We start from the raw sequence: 14788 nt of genomic DNA on the forward strand, positions 1-14788 counted from the left end.
CCGTTACTTTCTTGACACGTTTACATGTCATAACCTTTGATATAAGTGAGTGCAGGATCAGAAATCCAATAATTTTTAAGTTATTGTAATACCACAATACCCACTAAGATTATAAGAACTCTTCTCAAGGACGTTAGAAAATAAAATATTGGGTGGGAAGTATACTTAACACGAACTGGAAAAGGGTTAAAGACACAAGTGCCAAAATTCCAATCGGTAGAACCTCTTATTCGAGGAATCCGTGGTTCAAGATCAGGTCACGTTAGTTTGTGGTTGACAACACCGTGTCTGTGAGTTTTCTCGGAATTATTCTGTTTTCCTCACACATTGTTGTTCTACTAATTATTTTATAATCATTCGCTTTCATTATCTTTCTTTACCCATGGAATGTTAAATTATAATTTCATCTCGCTGTTTTATTCTTGGGGAGAGGGTCTAGTTAGTTCTTTCTAAAAGAAGTTTTGGTAACTGCAGAATTTCCGAATAGCATCATTCAATTATGGGATTCTAAATCATAAAGTCTCACATATACTAACTACATACAGAGTTATTCTCCACGTTTGTTAATTAGTAATTTGTAAGGGATTTTGGTTCTTTCAAATATTTCGTCAGTCAAACAACAACAACAATTATTATTATTATTATTATTATTATTATTATTATTATTATTATTATTATTATTATTATTATTATTATTATTATTATTATTATTATTATTATTAATAATAATAATAATAATAATAATAGTGTGTGTACTTTAATTAAGTGAGTGTACTTTGATTAAGGTGTCAATTGATTTGAAAATTACGCTTATATTCTTTTATGATTTTCATGTATTTTCATTCGTAACTTTATGACTATATGTATGTTCCTTTTTAATACGTTATATACTTTTTCCCTATTGTATACTCATATCAATATGTTATTATTTTAATCTCATGATTGGGTGTACTTTGTTTGAGATGTACTTGACATGATAATTATGTTTATTTGTTTTTTCATTATGATTTTCATTGTATGTTCATCTGTAATACCCATTGCATGTTTTTTTTTCATGTTTCATTTTTATGTTATGTTTAAATGTAAGCGCCCTATATTTGTATAATCATTCTTGGGGGCACTTTGTGGCTGTAGCTGTTTGTCCCTAATAAACATTTAAACATTTAAACATTATTATTATTATTATTATTATTATTATTATTATTATTACTTCATTTTAGATACCAGACTTATAGATGATGAACATGAAGTTAAGGTTTCTCTCGTATCGAAGTGTTCTAAACCATCAGATGGCTGGAATGCCTTCCTAGAGTCAACCAAGGAGAATTCAATCAAAGTCAGCGTAAGTAAACATACAACTAATTTAATTTGGAATCAATTTACTTTAAATTTTTAACTCTTTCTAGCAGACAATAAGAGTCATGAGGTCAGAGGAGACCAGTGCCTAATCATGATTTTTGATGAGGGAAATTTTTTCTCCGTATCATGATTTTTCTACCTAAAAAAAATAGCCATGCGCTTTTAAGGAAGCAAATTATGTGGTTTGATAACAAAGGTCACTTTTATTATCCCCGTACAACATACTGTAAATATACTAGTTTTGATGAAAGCAGTTCTCTGCTTTCGTTAGGAGGTCCAGATTTGCGCGTTCGCTATTCTGCAATACTGCCAAAAAGTTGACACAAAAAGTCGCTAAAAATTATTCAGTCTCTCTCACTTTCTTTACAAAACTCACTTTCTTGCTTTTACAAAACTCTTCCTTTTTTTAAGTCCCAAACAGAAACATGAATACAGAAATTTTCGCTGTGTTGCTATTTTCACTACTTGCTTGTGATTTTAGATACTGTATATTTACAATGAAGGGGATTGCACCCACCTAAATCCCGCCCTGCATATATATATATATATATATATATATATATATATATATATATATATATATATATATATAAGTAAAAATATTCCAATAAATCATATAAAATAACAATAATGATGCAGAAACTTATCAATTTAAATGGACACACTTAAAAAGTGCCACTAACCAGATGAATATGGCGTTTGACCACCTACTCCCTCAGAACAGCTCTAATGAGACGTGGAGTGGAGTAATAGAGTCCATGAATTGTAGCAAGTGAAATATTACAGCATTTCGCGTGCAATGCATCACTCAGTTTCGTGAGAGAGGGTGAAGGTAAAAATCTGTACCGCATTCGTTGCTCCAAACTGGACCACAGATTTCCAATTATACTAAAGTCTGTGGATTGGACAGGTCAGGAAAGTAATCAACTAAACCCGATGTTACACACACTACCTCCGTAAAGCTGCAGCTGTGTGAATTGATCATTCTGGAACATGACACCACTGCATGGAAACATTTGGACTATAGGATGCACATGGCAACCTAAAATGACGACATAATCACGGGCAATGACACGATCAATCAGCTTCAGCACAGGACCCACTAAAGATCAGGATGTTGCGGGCCACAAGCCACTGTCATGTTTAATGTTTAATGTTTAATGGCTGGACAGGGAGACAGCGGATCATACGATTTTTTCGGACGTCAGCCAGATATAAAAATGATTTTTTTTAAAAAATAAGGTGATCGTGACTCAACCCGAGCATATCACACGTTTCCATTCTTTAGCTGTTCATATTACAAGCCCGCGGCACCTATGACGTTGTGCTAAAGCGTTATTGTTCCTTATTAACGGTTTTGCCCGTGCAACTCGACCCTCCATCTCCATTTCATGTAATTCGAGGTAGACTGTGATTGTTGACACAGGTTGTAGTAGATACTGCTTAAGTTCGTCCGTCACTTGGACCGCATTCGCAACATAATTCTGAATGACAATCCGATTTAATGTTTGACGTGACCTGTCACTGGGAGTATATTTCCGATCACTGTTCCTCTTCGCTGATGTGCTTCTGTCGAGCTTTGTAGGTCACCATCTTGAACACTGTCCCTTGCGACACACCCAACACAACTGCCACGCTCGTATCACATAACCGAGCGCGAACAATTCGTCCTATTTAAATATTAGAGTGCGCTCATTTTATACTATTATCAACTACATTGAATTAAATGAGTCTTCTGCGCAATCAGAGTGGATGAAAGGTCCCATATGACACAATATAAACAGAAAATGCCCAACTGCCACGCATCGTAACTACCAGCGGTCGGATTTTTAAACTGTGGCGGTTGGAGATCCGTGTTACTGTGGATAAAATGATTCCTTAAACTCAACGTAGTTAGAAAACCTGACAGTTTAACTACCGCGAGGATGAAAGGTCCCTTAAAGCCAAACAGGAAACAACCACGAAGGAGCTGTTTCGATGTCTCAATTTCTTTTTGACACTGACCGTGCGCGTGTATGTGTAGGTCAATAGTCACACTAATCCCGCATCGCTTTTCCGGTACGTAAGACACTTCGTTTCCTCTCTATCAGCACTTCACGAAATGGAACGTCAAAAGCAGCAAGAATTTTTAGGTTGCTTTGGAAATGCCTTGGGTTTAGTATTTCTGTTTTGTACTATCACTTCTAGACAATAATGAACTGAAATCTACGTATAATGAGACAAAAATGATCGAAAAAAGTTACAGAGTTTTTTTTAAGTGTAAATATACTTCAGAATCAAGCACGTAGCCAGATTTTTTTTTTCGGGGGAGTGACAACCAAGTTAAAAAGAATATATATATATATATATATATATATATATATATATATATATATATATATATATATATACAGTGGCGGAACCAAGGGAGGGGCTATAGGGGCTATAGCCCCCCCCCTTGACGCTTAGGTATACACTGGATAAAATGGGCTTCAATCCTGCTTTACACCGGATAAAACGGCAAAATATGGTTTAGCCCCTCCCTTGATCATATCCTGGATCCGCCCCTGTATATATATATATATATATATATATATATATATATATATATATATATATATATATATATATATATATATATATATATATATATATATATTAAGAATGAATTCATGAATTATCTGCACAAAGAGCTTTATTTTGCATTAAAAACAGTGTATTTTCTACATATAAATCATACATTTACCAGTTAGAATCTAATATGTATGAGACATTGTATTTACTACAAGAGTATAATACTGTAAAAATGTAAAAAAAAAGTATTTAAATGCACTTGAAGTCTCAGGTAACCCCTGATATTTATTGTTACTCAAAAAATTACAATAGTAGTAAAGTTAAAGAAGTATTTTCCTCTCTCCACTGCTAGCCATCACTTCAATCACCTTTTCAACATCAGAAGATAACTGGGAATGAATGGATAACAATGCAAGTCCTGTAAGCCGTTCACCACCCATCTTGTTTTGGAGATATAATTTGATTCTTTTCAATGAAGAAAAGGATCTTTCTACTGATGCTGTTGAAACGGGCAAGCAAGCGTAAATTCGGAGTAGCTTGCTGATTGACGGAAAGAAGGCTGGATCACATGCATCCAATACATCCATTAAATCGAGAGGTTTGTTTGGTTCTGCTCGCCATTTTTCGCACCATAGGCTGTACTCTGCTTTGATGACAGGTTCAGAAACAAAAGTTACCCAATAGAATTCAATATTTAAAAGGTCTTGCAGCTTTCTTTCATCAGCATTTTTATTTTGGAAGCAGAATCTCTAGAGAAGATAATATATCTTTGTTATTAGAAGGTGGTTCGTAAATTCAAAGTTAGTAATCTTCGAAATATTTTAAACGTTTTATCACTTTCTTAGCTGATTTTTAATATTCAACCATGAGAAGCGTACATAATCCACTTTTGTATATTTAACAAGATGTCTACATACATACACACACTTATTTACTACGTTTCCATAGCAACAACTCTTTTTCTAGTTAACGATTACAAAATAATCTCTCGATATCTCTGTGTGTCTTTCTTTTCTATATATAGTACTGCTCAAATAATTCGCCTCTGATCCCTTTTTATAAGCTAGCAAGATTCCTAATACTAGATAGAACGTTATCGTTGTAGATGTCGTCCGGACAGGACTTCCGTAATAGTTTTGCTATGAAGGAAAGAACCCTGGGTTGAAAATTATAAAATACCTACCTTTTGAATAGCCCTCGTATATACTTAATATCACTATTAATACAAATATTTTACTCTTCCATTTTTATATATAATATATTATAACATTACACATTTTTATATTTATCAATATATATCAATACTAAGAACGTCGATTTACAATTATCGTCGATGAGGCTATTCAAAAATTAAACCTAACTGTTTCCTTCATGTTCAAACAACATTAATTACAAATAAAGATCTTTATAATATTAAATATTAGTAAGATCAGAAGGCAACAAAATTAGAACATATTAACACATTGAGGATTATTATTTAATACATTAATAAACTTTGAAAAATTAAGAGATTCGATATTCATTATTTTTATTCTTTCCATATAATAAGTTGCATTTATTTTATATATTTGTCATTATCTTCATACGTTTACATTAAAATTATGGTCTTTTATTTTTAAATATATTTCCTCAATTAATACTATAAAAGGAAATTGCAACAAAACTATAAGGAACAAATTCAATAATATTTTCAGTTAACTGCCATAACTTAATTTCATCACTTTTTCGAACTATTTCACAATTGCATATATTTTTAACATACATTTTAATAATAAATGGAATGAAGAACATATTAACCATAGACGTAAGCAAAGGTCAATTTAATACAAATCCATCGGACGCCTTTTGGATAGTTCAAGTTATACGTTCGAAGGGCTCATTTAAGCAACATTATATAGCACAATCTTGTGTACATTCTTGTCTTTCATAGGATGATACCATATTTTGATTCCTATTTACAGAATTCCTGCCATCTGCAAATTCATTTTGTGAGAATCGGCGATAATTGAAAAATGAAATGAAATCTGTGAGTTTTACGTCCCACGGTTATGCCGGTTAGGCTAAAGGAGACGGTGATGATGAGTAATGAATGAAATGGTGGAATGAAGAAAGTGGGAGGAAACGGGAGAACCCCGAGAAAACCCACGCACACGGTGTTTGTCCACCACAAAGTTCACTTGGCGGGGGCTGGGATTGAACCCGGGACCCCAAGCACCAGAGGTGAACGCTCTACCACCGAGCCACCGCGGCCCCATATTGGCGATAATTATTACTCCTACTGGAATTCCTGTTGCTATTTCTAAAATTCCTAACTCCATTTCTGTGATTAGGTTGCGTTTGATTATCGGTACCATTATAACTATTCATTCTATTATTAAAACTATGGACATTAGAATTATTTTCAGGTTGTATATTTACATTACGAACAGAGGCATATTGTGTCTGATTGCGTCCATAATTACCGTGACCTCTATCCTGCATTTTATTGTTATTCTGTATTGCCGACTGACTTTCATAATTCTGAATAAGCATAATTAGATGATTAAAGCTAATGCACTGCGCCGACATTAACAACTGTTGTAGTCGAAATGGCAATAAGATTCTAATGGAAGCTATAATTCGGGATTCCGGATATTTTGAATTTAGTGATCTTAACTCATTATATGTAGATACTACAAATTCTGTAATACTCCTGTGTAATTTTGGATTGAAATGTTTCGTTCGCAAGACGGCATCTCTATTCGCTATCATAAAATCATTTTCATAATTTGATAGCAGAGCATTCTTGAAGTCAGAATATGTACGAAGACAGCCCCTGATAGCTTTGAACCATGTTAAACAGGGTGGTAATAATATATACGGCAATAATTTTAAGAAACTGAGACTCATCTACACCCATGAGTTCGCATTCATCCTGAAATTTGAATGCCCTAGTGGGTATATCCTCCGGCACACCGCTAAATTTGGTAAGCGACTTAACTTCGCTGAATCGTAACGGTTTACCTGTATTAGTCTTCATACATCTGTTGGAGTTGTGTTTCCGCCGGGATGTTTGCCTCACTCTTCTTTCTCTATCAGTACTCTCTTCACAGCTCGAAGATTCATTAAGTTCCAAAATTGGTCTGGGATGACTAGTAGGTTCACAACCAGTAGATGTAGTATGCACCACATTCATGTATCCATTGTCCTGGAATGCACTTTCGGGAATACACTTTTCCTTGATAAAGTTCACCTCATCTTGCAATAGTTTAATGTGATTAGCGTGAGCATTTATCATTGACTCTATGCCATCTACTGAATCTTGAACTTCCGTGAATCTTTGTGTTACTTTTTCCATTTTTTCGTCGTACTGTTCAAATTTTTCTACTACGTGTTGGTTCATCTGACTCAGTTGACGTTGAATAAGATCCCATCTGCTTTCATTACACTGTTCTAACCTCCCTAGTTTTTCATCGAAATCCTTAGCTAACTGGTTTATCTTCTGATCCAATTTTTCATCAAAGTGTTGACCTTGTTTCCTAATTTGTTGTGCTGTTTCATCACTTTCTAGAACCTGATCATTAATTTGCTCAGATTGATTCCTAATTTGCTCGGATTGGTTCCTAATTTGCTGAGCTATTTCATCACTTTTTCGTACTCGATCCGTAATTTGTTGAGCTAAGTCTCTTAAGATGTCAGTTAAATTTTCATTAGGATTCGTTTCTGGATACACACTCTGATCACCAGTTATGTCACTATCTGTTGCACTCATTGCCATATTTCGGTGTATCACCTTACCGCTTCTCAAAATGGTAACACTAATGTCACGTTGAAAGTTAGCCGTTTTTATTATTCTTCAAAACGACACTTATATATCCCGGTGTTGAGGCACCAATTTTTAAGAAGGTGGTTCGTAAATTCAAAGTTAGTAATCTTCGAAATAATTCAAACGTTTTATCACTTTCTTAGCTGATTTTTAATATTCAACCATGAGAAGCGTACATAATCCACTTTTGCATATTTAACAAGATGTCTACATACATACACACACTTATTTACTACGTTTCCATAGCAACAACTCTTTTTCTAGTTAACGATTACAAAATAATCTCTCGATATTTCTGTGTGTCTTTCTTTTCTATATATATTACTGCTCAAATAATTCGCCTCTGATCCCTTTTTATAAGCTGGCACAGATTGCTAATACTATATACAACGTTATCGTTGTATTATCAGAAAAACTTTTTTTGAGTCCAGAGATTAAATCATCCAAACATTGTAAAAATATTGATCTTCTAAAATACTCTTCTGGAGAACAGCTTGGTGGATTTGATCTTCTCATTTGTTCGCCAATCACCCGAGGGGGTCTGGATTTCACTTCCGAATATTTCCTTTGCTAATTTGGAACAAGATTTGAAAATATCACTGAACTGTTAGTCAGTATTTTCTCACACTTTATCCAGCTTCTTTGTTACTTGTTCAGCATATTTGAACAGCAGATGCCAAATCATGGTTCGTATTTTGAAGATAGGCCGACAATGATAGAGTAAAACTAAAAATCAGCTCACGGTTTCATTGACACCAAAAAATAATCTTTCTCTATGCAGCCAAAAGTGTCGACGCAGTTTGTGCCACAATTCGGTGGGTCATAGATAAATCTCTCAAGGTCACAACTATTGGTTCAAACAGCTCATAGAATACATTCAATGCTTTCTGATGTTGTCTGAATCTTGTCTCACACATAATGACGAGTCGTTATTTCTTGTTCTCTGGTGTAAGTTTTTCTATATTTACTTTCAGTTTTTCCTTCGCTAAAGCATTGTTGTTAAAGAGATTGCACACTTCCTTCACAACACAGATGGCGTTTCTCATGTCAGGAACTGATAAAGAATGAGAAAGCACCAAATTCAGTCGGTGAGAAGCACAGTGGACGTAGAAAGCTTTTGGAAATTGTGCTTTTATTCTAGCTTGCACACCACTAATTTTCCCTCCCATGTTGGCTGCTCCATCATATCCCTATCCAACAAGATAGTCCAGATTTAATCTCAGATATTTGCACTTTTTCAAAACTCTCACTGATGGCTTCGGCACTCAAATCATATAGTTAAAAAAAAACTCAAGAAATCCTCTCTCAATGTGCTTTCATAACGAACACACAACGAAAATTGTTCTATTCCACTCATGTCCAATGTTTCATCTCCTAAAATGGAGACACATTTGTTTTGATTTACTCGATTCACTATTTCTTGTTGTATGAGCTTTCCACAAACTTCTATTATCTCATTTTGAATTTCAGGACTTAAGTAAGTTCTGGGGACTGTTTATTACATGTTTTCGCAAAGTTTCATCATAAGGTGCTCTAAATCGCAACAATGCTCGAAATGTCCCATCCTTATGAAGTGGTTTTCCTAGAGATAAGGGATCACTGTCTTTGTCATCTCGTAAAGGCAACTCTTGTTCTCCACAGAAAATGACAGTTTCCACTAAAGCTCTCAAAGCCGCTCTGTTTTGTTCTTTTTCCTTTCTTCTTTGTTCACTCAGTTGCGTAGCAACATCCTCCATTTTTGATGTCATGATCTTTAGAAAATTTTCGGCTGCCAATGTTGAAAATTGATGGAATTTCGACGTAGAATGTTCTGTAAAAGAAATGCTATTAGCATATTTCCCTAATTACAAGAATAAGAAATGAAATGATATCTGTAAGTTTTACGTCCAACGGTTATGCCGGTTAGGGTAAAGGAGATGGTGATGATGAGAGATGAATGAAATGGTGGAATGAAGAAAGTGGGAGGAAACGGGAGAACCCCGAGAAAACCCACGCACACGGTGTTTGTCCACCACAAATTCACTTTACAAGAATAAGGATATGGTAGTACAGACATAAGTTATTTTTAATGTTGAAAGCTACAGAGTAAACATTGTTTTATTATACTGTATTACCAGCCGAAAATCATTGTCGGTTACTCTGAATCAATTATATTGCATTTACAAACGTTGTTTTTTCAGTTTTCCACAAGCAAAGGGTTCTCATTTTGCGCATACAATTGTTTTTGCAAGTTCCTTCAATTGAATATTTTTCGATGTGGCTTCTTTGCAACAAAGAACACATCCTCCTGTTCCTGTTTTTGATTCTTTCACTTCAGTAATGCATTTCAGTTTCATTGGTTTCATCAGCAACATTTCTTCTTTGCGTTTTCATTACTGTATTTAACGATTAGTGACAAAATGTCTTTCATAAAAAATTTAGATAATGACTATGATACTGCTTACGTTCCCTAACGGTCGTAAGCTGGATTTTTCACGAGTAATATTCTGTTGCGTTCTGCGTGTAGGACGCAGAGCTTCTTTAGTAGACCACACTCGGCCACTTTTAGCACCATATACCCAGCACCATATGAGGAAGGGGAACGTCGTCGCTACAGCCATTCATCGTCACCACAGCCATTCATCGTCGCCACAGCCATTCCCCATTCATCGTCGCTACAGCCATCACTATTATTCATTTCTTCGAATTCTTGATCATAATTACCATTGTCTACATTACTGAAGTGATCCTCACTCTCACTCAGAATTTCGTCCACGCTAGATACAGAGTCACTGTCATCTATGTTCCTTGTCAGTTCGAGCTCAATGTCACTGTCGGATACAAAATATGCCATATTTGCTTTCAAAAGATTCTCAGCTGTTCATCACAAATATATGGTACTAGATCTGGTGTGGAGAGTGGTTTTGAAACTGCGATTGGAAGAGATTAGTGAATGACACTATATGAGCTGTGTCCGCAGCAACGCCTAGCGTCAGAATTTTAAACTTAACGTAATATAACTTCTTGTATATTATGGTAACACCGTGCACCAAGTGTGGGTACTTTATATCCACCACGAAAACTTCTCTTAAAAAAGGTTAGTTTTTAGTACTTAAAAACATTGGAGGGAAGAAAATACAATTTGCATTATTTTTTACACAAAATCTGAGTTATGATATGATACTAACGAAATATCCGTAAAAAATCGTTATTTAATAAAAAGGTGGACATTTTTTAACCCACCTTGGTGCACGAAAGGTTAAGATTAAACTGATACCAGAATATACTCCCCCACTCTACATCAAGTTTCTCATTATGACTCTAGCAAAATGATAGTATACAGTTCATCAAAACCTATTACTAAATCTTTAATTTTACGAATATTTTTATTAATGTTTTTGAATTGTACGTATTTATTGTATAGGCTATAAGTAAAAAAACAATATCAGAGAAATTGCATCATTAGAGTTTTCTTTGAGATCGTGGCTTCGTTCAAGTAATGTTGAGTTGATTCTAGTTTAGCGTCCCGTTCGGCAGCGAGGCTATGTGAGACGTGGACCTACTGATTAACGTGGAATCCGAATCACATGAGTTCCCGCCTTCGTTCAAGTAATGTAATAACACGAAAGGAATATAGCGAATCAAAATTGGTAACGACATCAGCAGACAGAAACCGAAGTAGTTGTTTTGACTTCCCACTTCACGTGGTAAATCTCGTCTTTTATGAGTTCGTTGCTTAAAAATGTCACGTTAAACTGCAATCAATGCTCATATCAATATAATACAGACAGTAAACTTGTAGAAGATTACGAAACTTAAACTACAGAGATTAAATTTCCTTTTCTCTGTTTGATTCAATGAGATATATATTTTATGGCGATATCTCACATTATATGAGCGTTATAACTTAACCTGTGCTTGTGTAACAGTTCGACATAAAATATGAGTATCTTTTTAAAAAAGAAATAAATTGACAGTTGGGTCATTTTAATTTGTAATCGCCTACAATTTTTGATCCGGTGAAAAATGTATAAATTTACCCATATTGTGTGTCTCTTATGACCCTTAATTATAACAAAACATTTAGAATAATTTGGTATTGTAATAAAGTTTGAAATCTACTCTATACATGTATTTCTTTTTTCAGATCATTCCGGCTTCAGATGCCATTGTTGGGAAATGGAATATGAAAATTGATGCGAAAATTATGGGAGATTCTGCTACTACTTTCTCCTATGAACATCGAGATCCCATCTATATATTGTTCAATCCTTGGTGTACAAGTAAGTAAAATTCAACAATCTAACTTTAGTATTGTAATTTATTAGCATATTCGTAGTACAGTTGAAATACGCTATCTAGATTCGCTAAATCAGCAATATTATATTATGCTAAGCCATCAGTTTTAATGTAGTTTTCAAACCATTGTATGGAAGTAGAATCATATTACATTCAATCAAGATTCGAAGGATTTATACTAGAACTTTAGTTCTACTCATAGAGTCTTAAAAAAAATGATATATCAAATTGTTCACTAACCACAAGCAATCAGACTATGCGAAAAGTCAGATTTTCTTAAAATAAAAATCAACTTTTTTTCTTTGATCCAGAGGAGTATGTTTTAAATATCTTTCTTACCCTAAAATTAGGAATTAGATTTCTGGGCTGTCGGCGTCTATGGCTATTTAGCCCGTTACGTATATAGGGATGAGCACACTATCCGATGAAAGGGAAGGGGCTTGAGACCATTATGTTAGTTACCATCCCGGCATTTGCCTGGTGTAAATAAGGGAAACCCAAGAAAAGCCTCACACAAGGTGGCAGACCTAAAAAAAAAGCTGTTACACTTTTTCGACTGAGTGTCCACACCGGGAATTGAACCCAGGACCGCTCGCACCAAAGGCGAGAGTGTTAGCAACTACACCACGCGGAGCCACTCCTTACCTTAAAATGACACTAAAAACGGAGGGAAAAATACATAGGGTGTTATGCGTTTACCTCTTCAAAAGTTAAGGAACAAACCTTCAATGGTTTGAACAAACTCTGGAATTCTCCTATTCTGAAATTCCTGCTCTTACTTTCTGTCGATCATAACATTTTATCCTGAGTTTCAGAACAAAGGTCGTATGTACACGAACAATTGTTGTAAAATATCAATATTTAAACGCGTCTTTCCTAGGAGAGTTTCTAAGCTGTATGGAAAAATAAATTAGGGAGTTGAAACAATATACGTTTGCTTTACCAAAATATGGAGGTAACTTTCTCCCCCCCCCCATTCGGATCTCCGGGAGGGGGATGGTTTGGGAGGGACTATTGGACGAGAAAGCAATAATGAGGGGAAGACAGAGAAAGAAAGACAAGCGAAGAGCAAAAGGTTTAGGAGAGGGACATGGAATGTACGTACTATGATGCAGGAAATCTTAAAGAAATGAAACAAAACAATCTACATCTAGTAAGGATTTGTGAAACTAAATAAGAAGGTAATGGGATGTTGAACAGCGAAGGATATATAATGTTTTACTCAGGTAATGAAAAGGATGGCCATAATGGCGTAAGAATAATTCTTGGAAAGCGCTTGAAGGAGAAGATAGTGAAAGTAGAATTTATTGATGATAGAGTTATGATGTTAAGACTTAAAGGAAAAAAAAAACTAAGGATCTAGTGGTGATACAGACATACGCACCGACTACTTCGCATGCAACTGAAGAAGTAGATGAAAATTATGAGAAAATAGAAGAAATTATAGACAGGAAGAAGAGGGGTGCATGCGAAATTGTAATGGGAGATTTCAATGCAGTTGTGGGAGAAAAACAGCAAGATGGTATCGTAGGCAAATATGGTTTAGGCGAAAGAAATGAAAGGGGGAGGGACTGGTGACTGTAGACAGAATTCACTAGTAATTGAGAACACTTGGTTTAATCAGCACAAAAAAAGAAGATATACATGGAAATCCCCAATAGACGGCTGAAGATATCAGATAGAATATATTATGATTCAGGACAGGTATCGGAATAGCTTAACGAACGCGAAGACCCTTCCCGGTACATACATTTTCTCTGATCATTATTTTGTGCTGGCCGAGGTAGATATTCAACTGAAAAATGTAGACAGAAGAAAAATAGGCAACCAAGCGTTGCATACTGAAAAGTCGAGAAACGAGGAAGTAAGAAATCTTTTGGTTGAAAAATTCGAAGAAAAGTATTCAAACGAGAAAAGAATAGGCACAGGTAGTAACGAACGGTGGGAACGTATTAAACTTTGCATACAGAAGGCTGCAGAAGAAGTAGTAGGTTAATGCGAATACAAAACGGCTAAGAAACCGTGGGTTACGGAACAGATGTTGCAGAAAATGGGGGAAAAGAAGACATGAAAACAGGTTGATACAGAAGAGGTCAGAAAGATGTACAAAAAGTTAAACAATAAGTTACGAAAAGAAACAGACAGAACAAGGGAAGAGTTTTACAAAAGAAAGTTTGAGGGCATAGAAAAATCAGAAAGAGTTGGGAAATACGATGAAAGGTACAAGGAGGTGAAATCAACGAAATTTCAGAGGAAACAAGAGGCTATTACGGTGGCAGTAAAAAATATAAGAATGAGAAGGTAGTCAGCGAGAGAAGTGAGGTCATAGGAAGGTAGAAAGAATATGTTGAAGACTTATATGAGAGTAGGGATAGATCGTGTAGTGTAAATGTTGAAGTAGAAAATGATGTAAGCGAGGTTGATAAAGGGTTCAGGATTCTTCGGGATGAGTTTGAAAAGGCTTTATCTGAGATTAGCAATGGAAAGGCAACCGTGATAGAGAATATACCAATCGAATTCATTAAAAATATGGGAGACAAGGGAAAGAAAGAATTGTTCCAACTTTGCAATGAATATATGAAACAGGAGAACGGCCGAAAGACTTCCTGAAGACGATCATGATACCGATGGCTAAGAAATCAAATCCAAAGAGATGTGAAGATTATAGAACTATTAGTCTCATATCTCATGCAGCTAAAAATTCTACTCCGAATACAGAAGGTTATGTGGAAGAACAAACGAAAAGGTTGAGGAGGAACAGTTTGAGTTCAGGAGAAGTAAGGGCACAAGAGA

The 14788-nt window shown here is 35.2% G+C and overlaps 1 protein-coding gene across 1 annotated transcript in view; it reads left to right on the forward strand.

The window, feature by feature from the left end:
* Positions 1 to 14788, forward strand: part of LOC145687647 (annulin-like) — a 135550-nt gene that overhangs the window by 50933 nt on the left and 69829 nt on the right. The window contains exons 3-4 of the mRNA XM_081761112.1: positions 1221 to 1342; positions 11844 to 11979. Of these exons, the coding sequence (XP_081617238.1) occupies positions 1221 to 1342; positions 11844 to 11979 (258 nt within the window). The remainder of the gene's footprint in view (positions 1 to 1220; positions 1343 to 11843; positions 11980 to 14788) is intronic.

Source organism: Thermobia domestica, chromosome 1 (assembly GCF_964235325.1).
Source record: "Thermobia domestica chromosome 1, izTheDome1.hap1.1, whole genome shotgun sequence".
NCBI lineage: Eukaryota > Metazoa > Arthropoda > Insecta > Zygentoma > Lepismatidae > Thermobia > Thermobia domestica.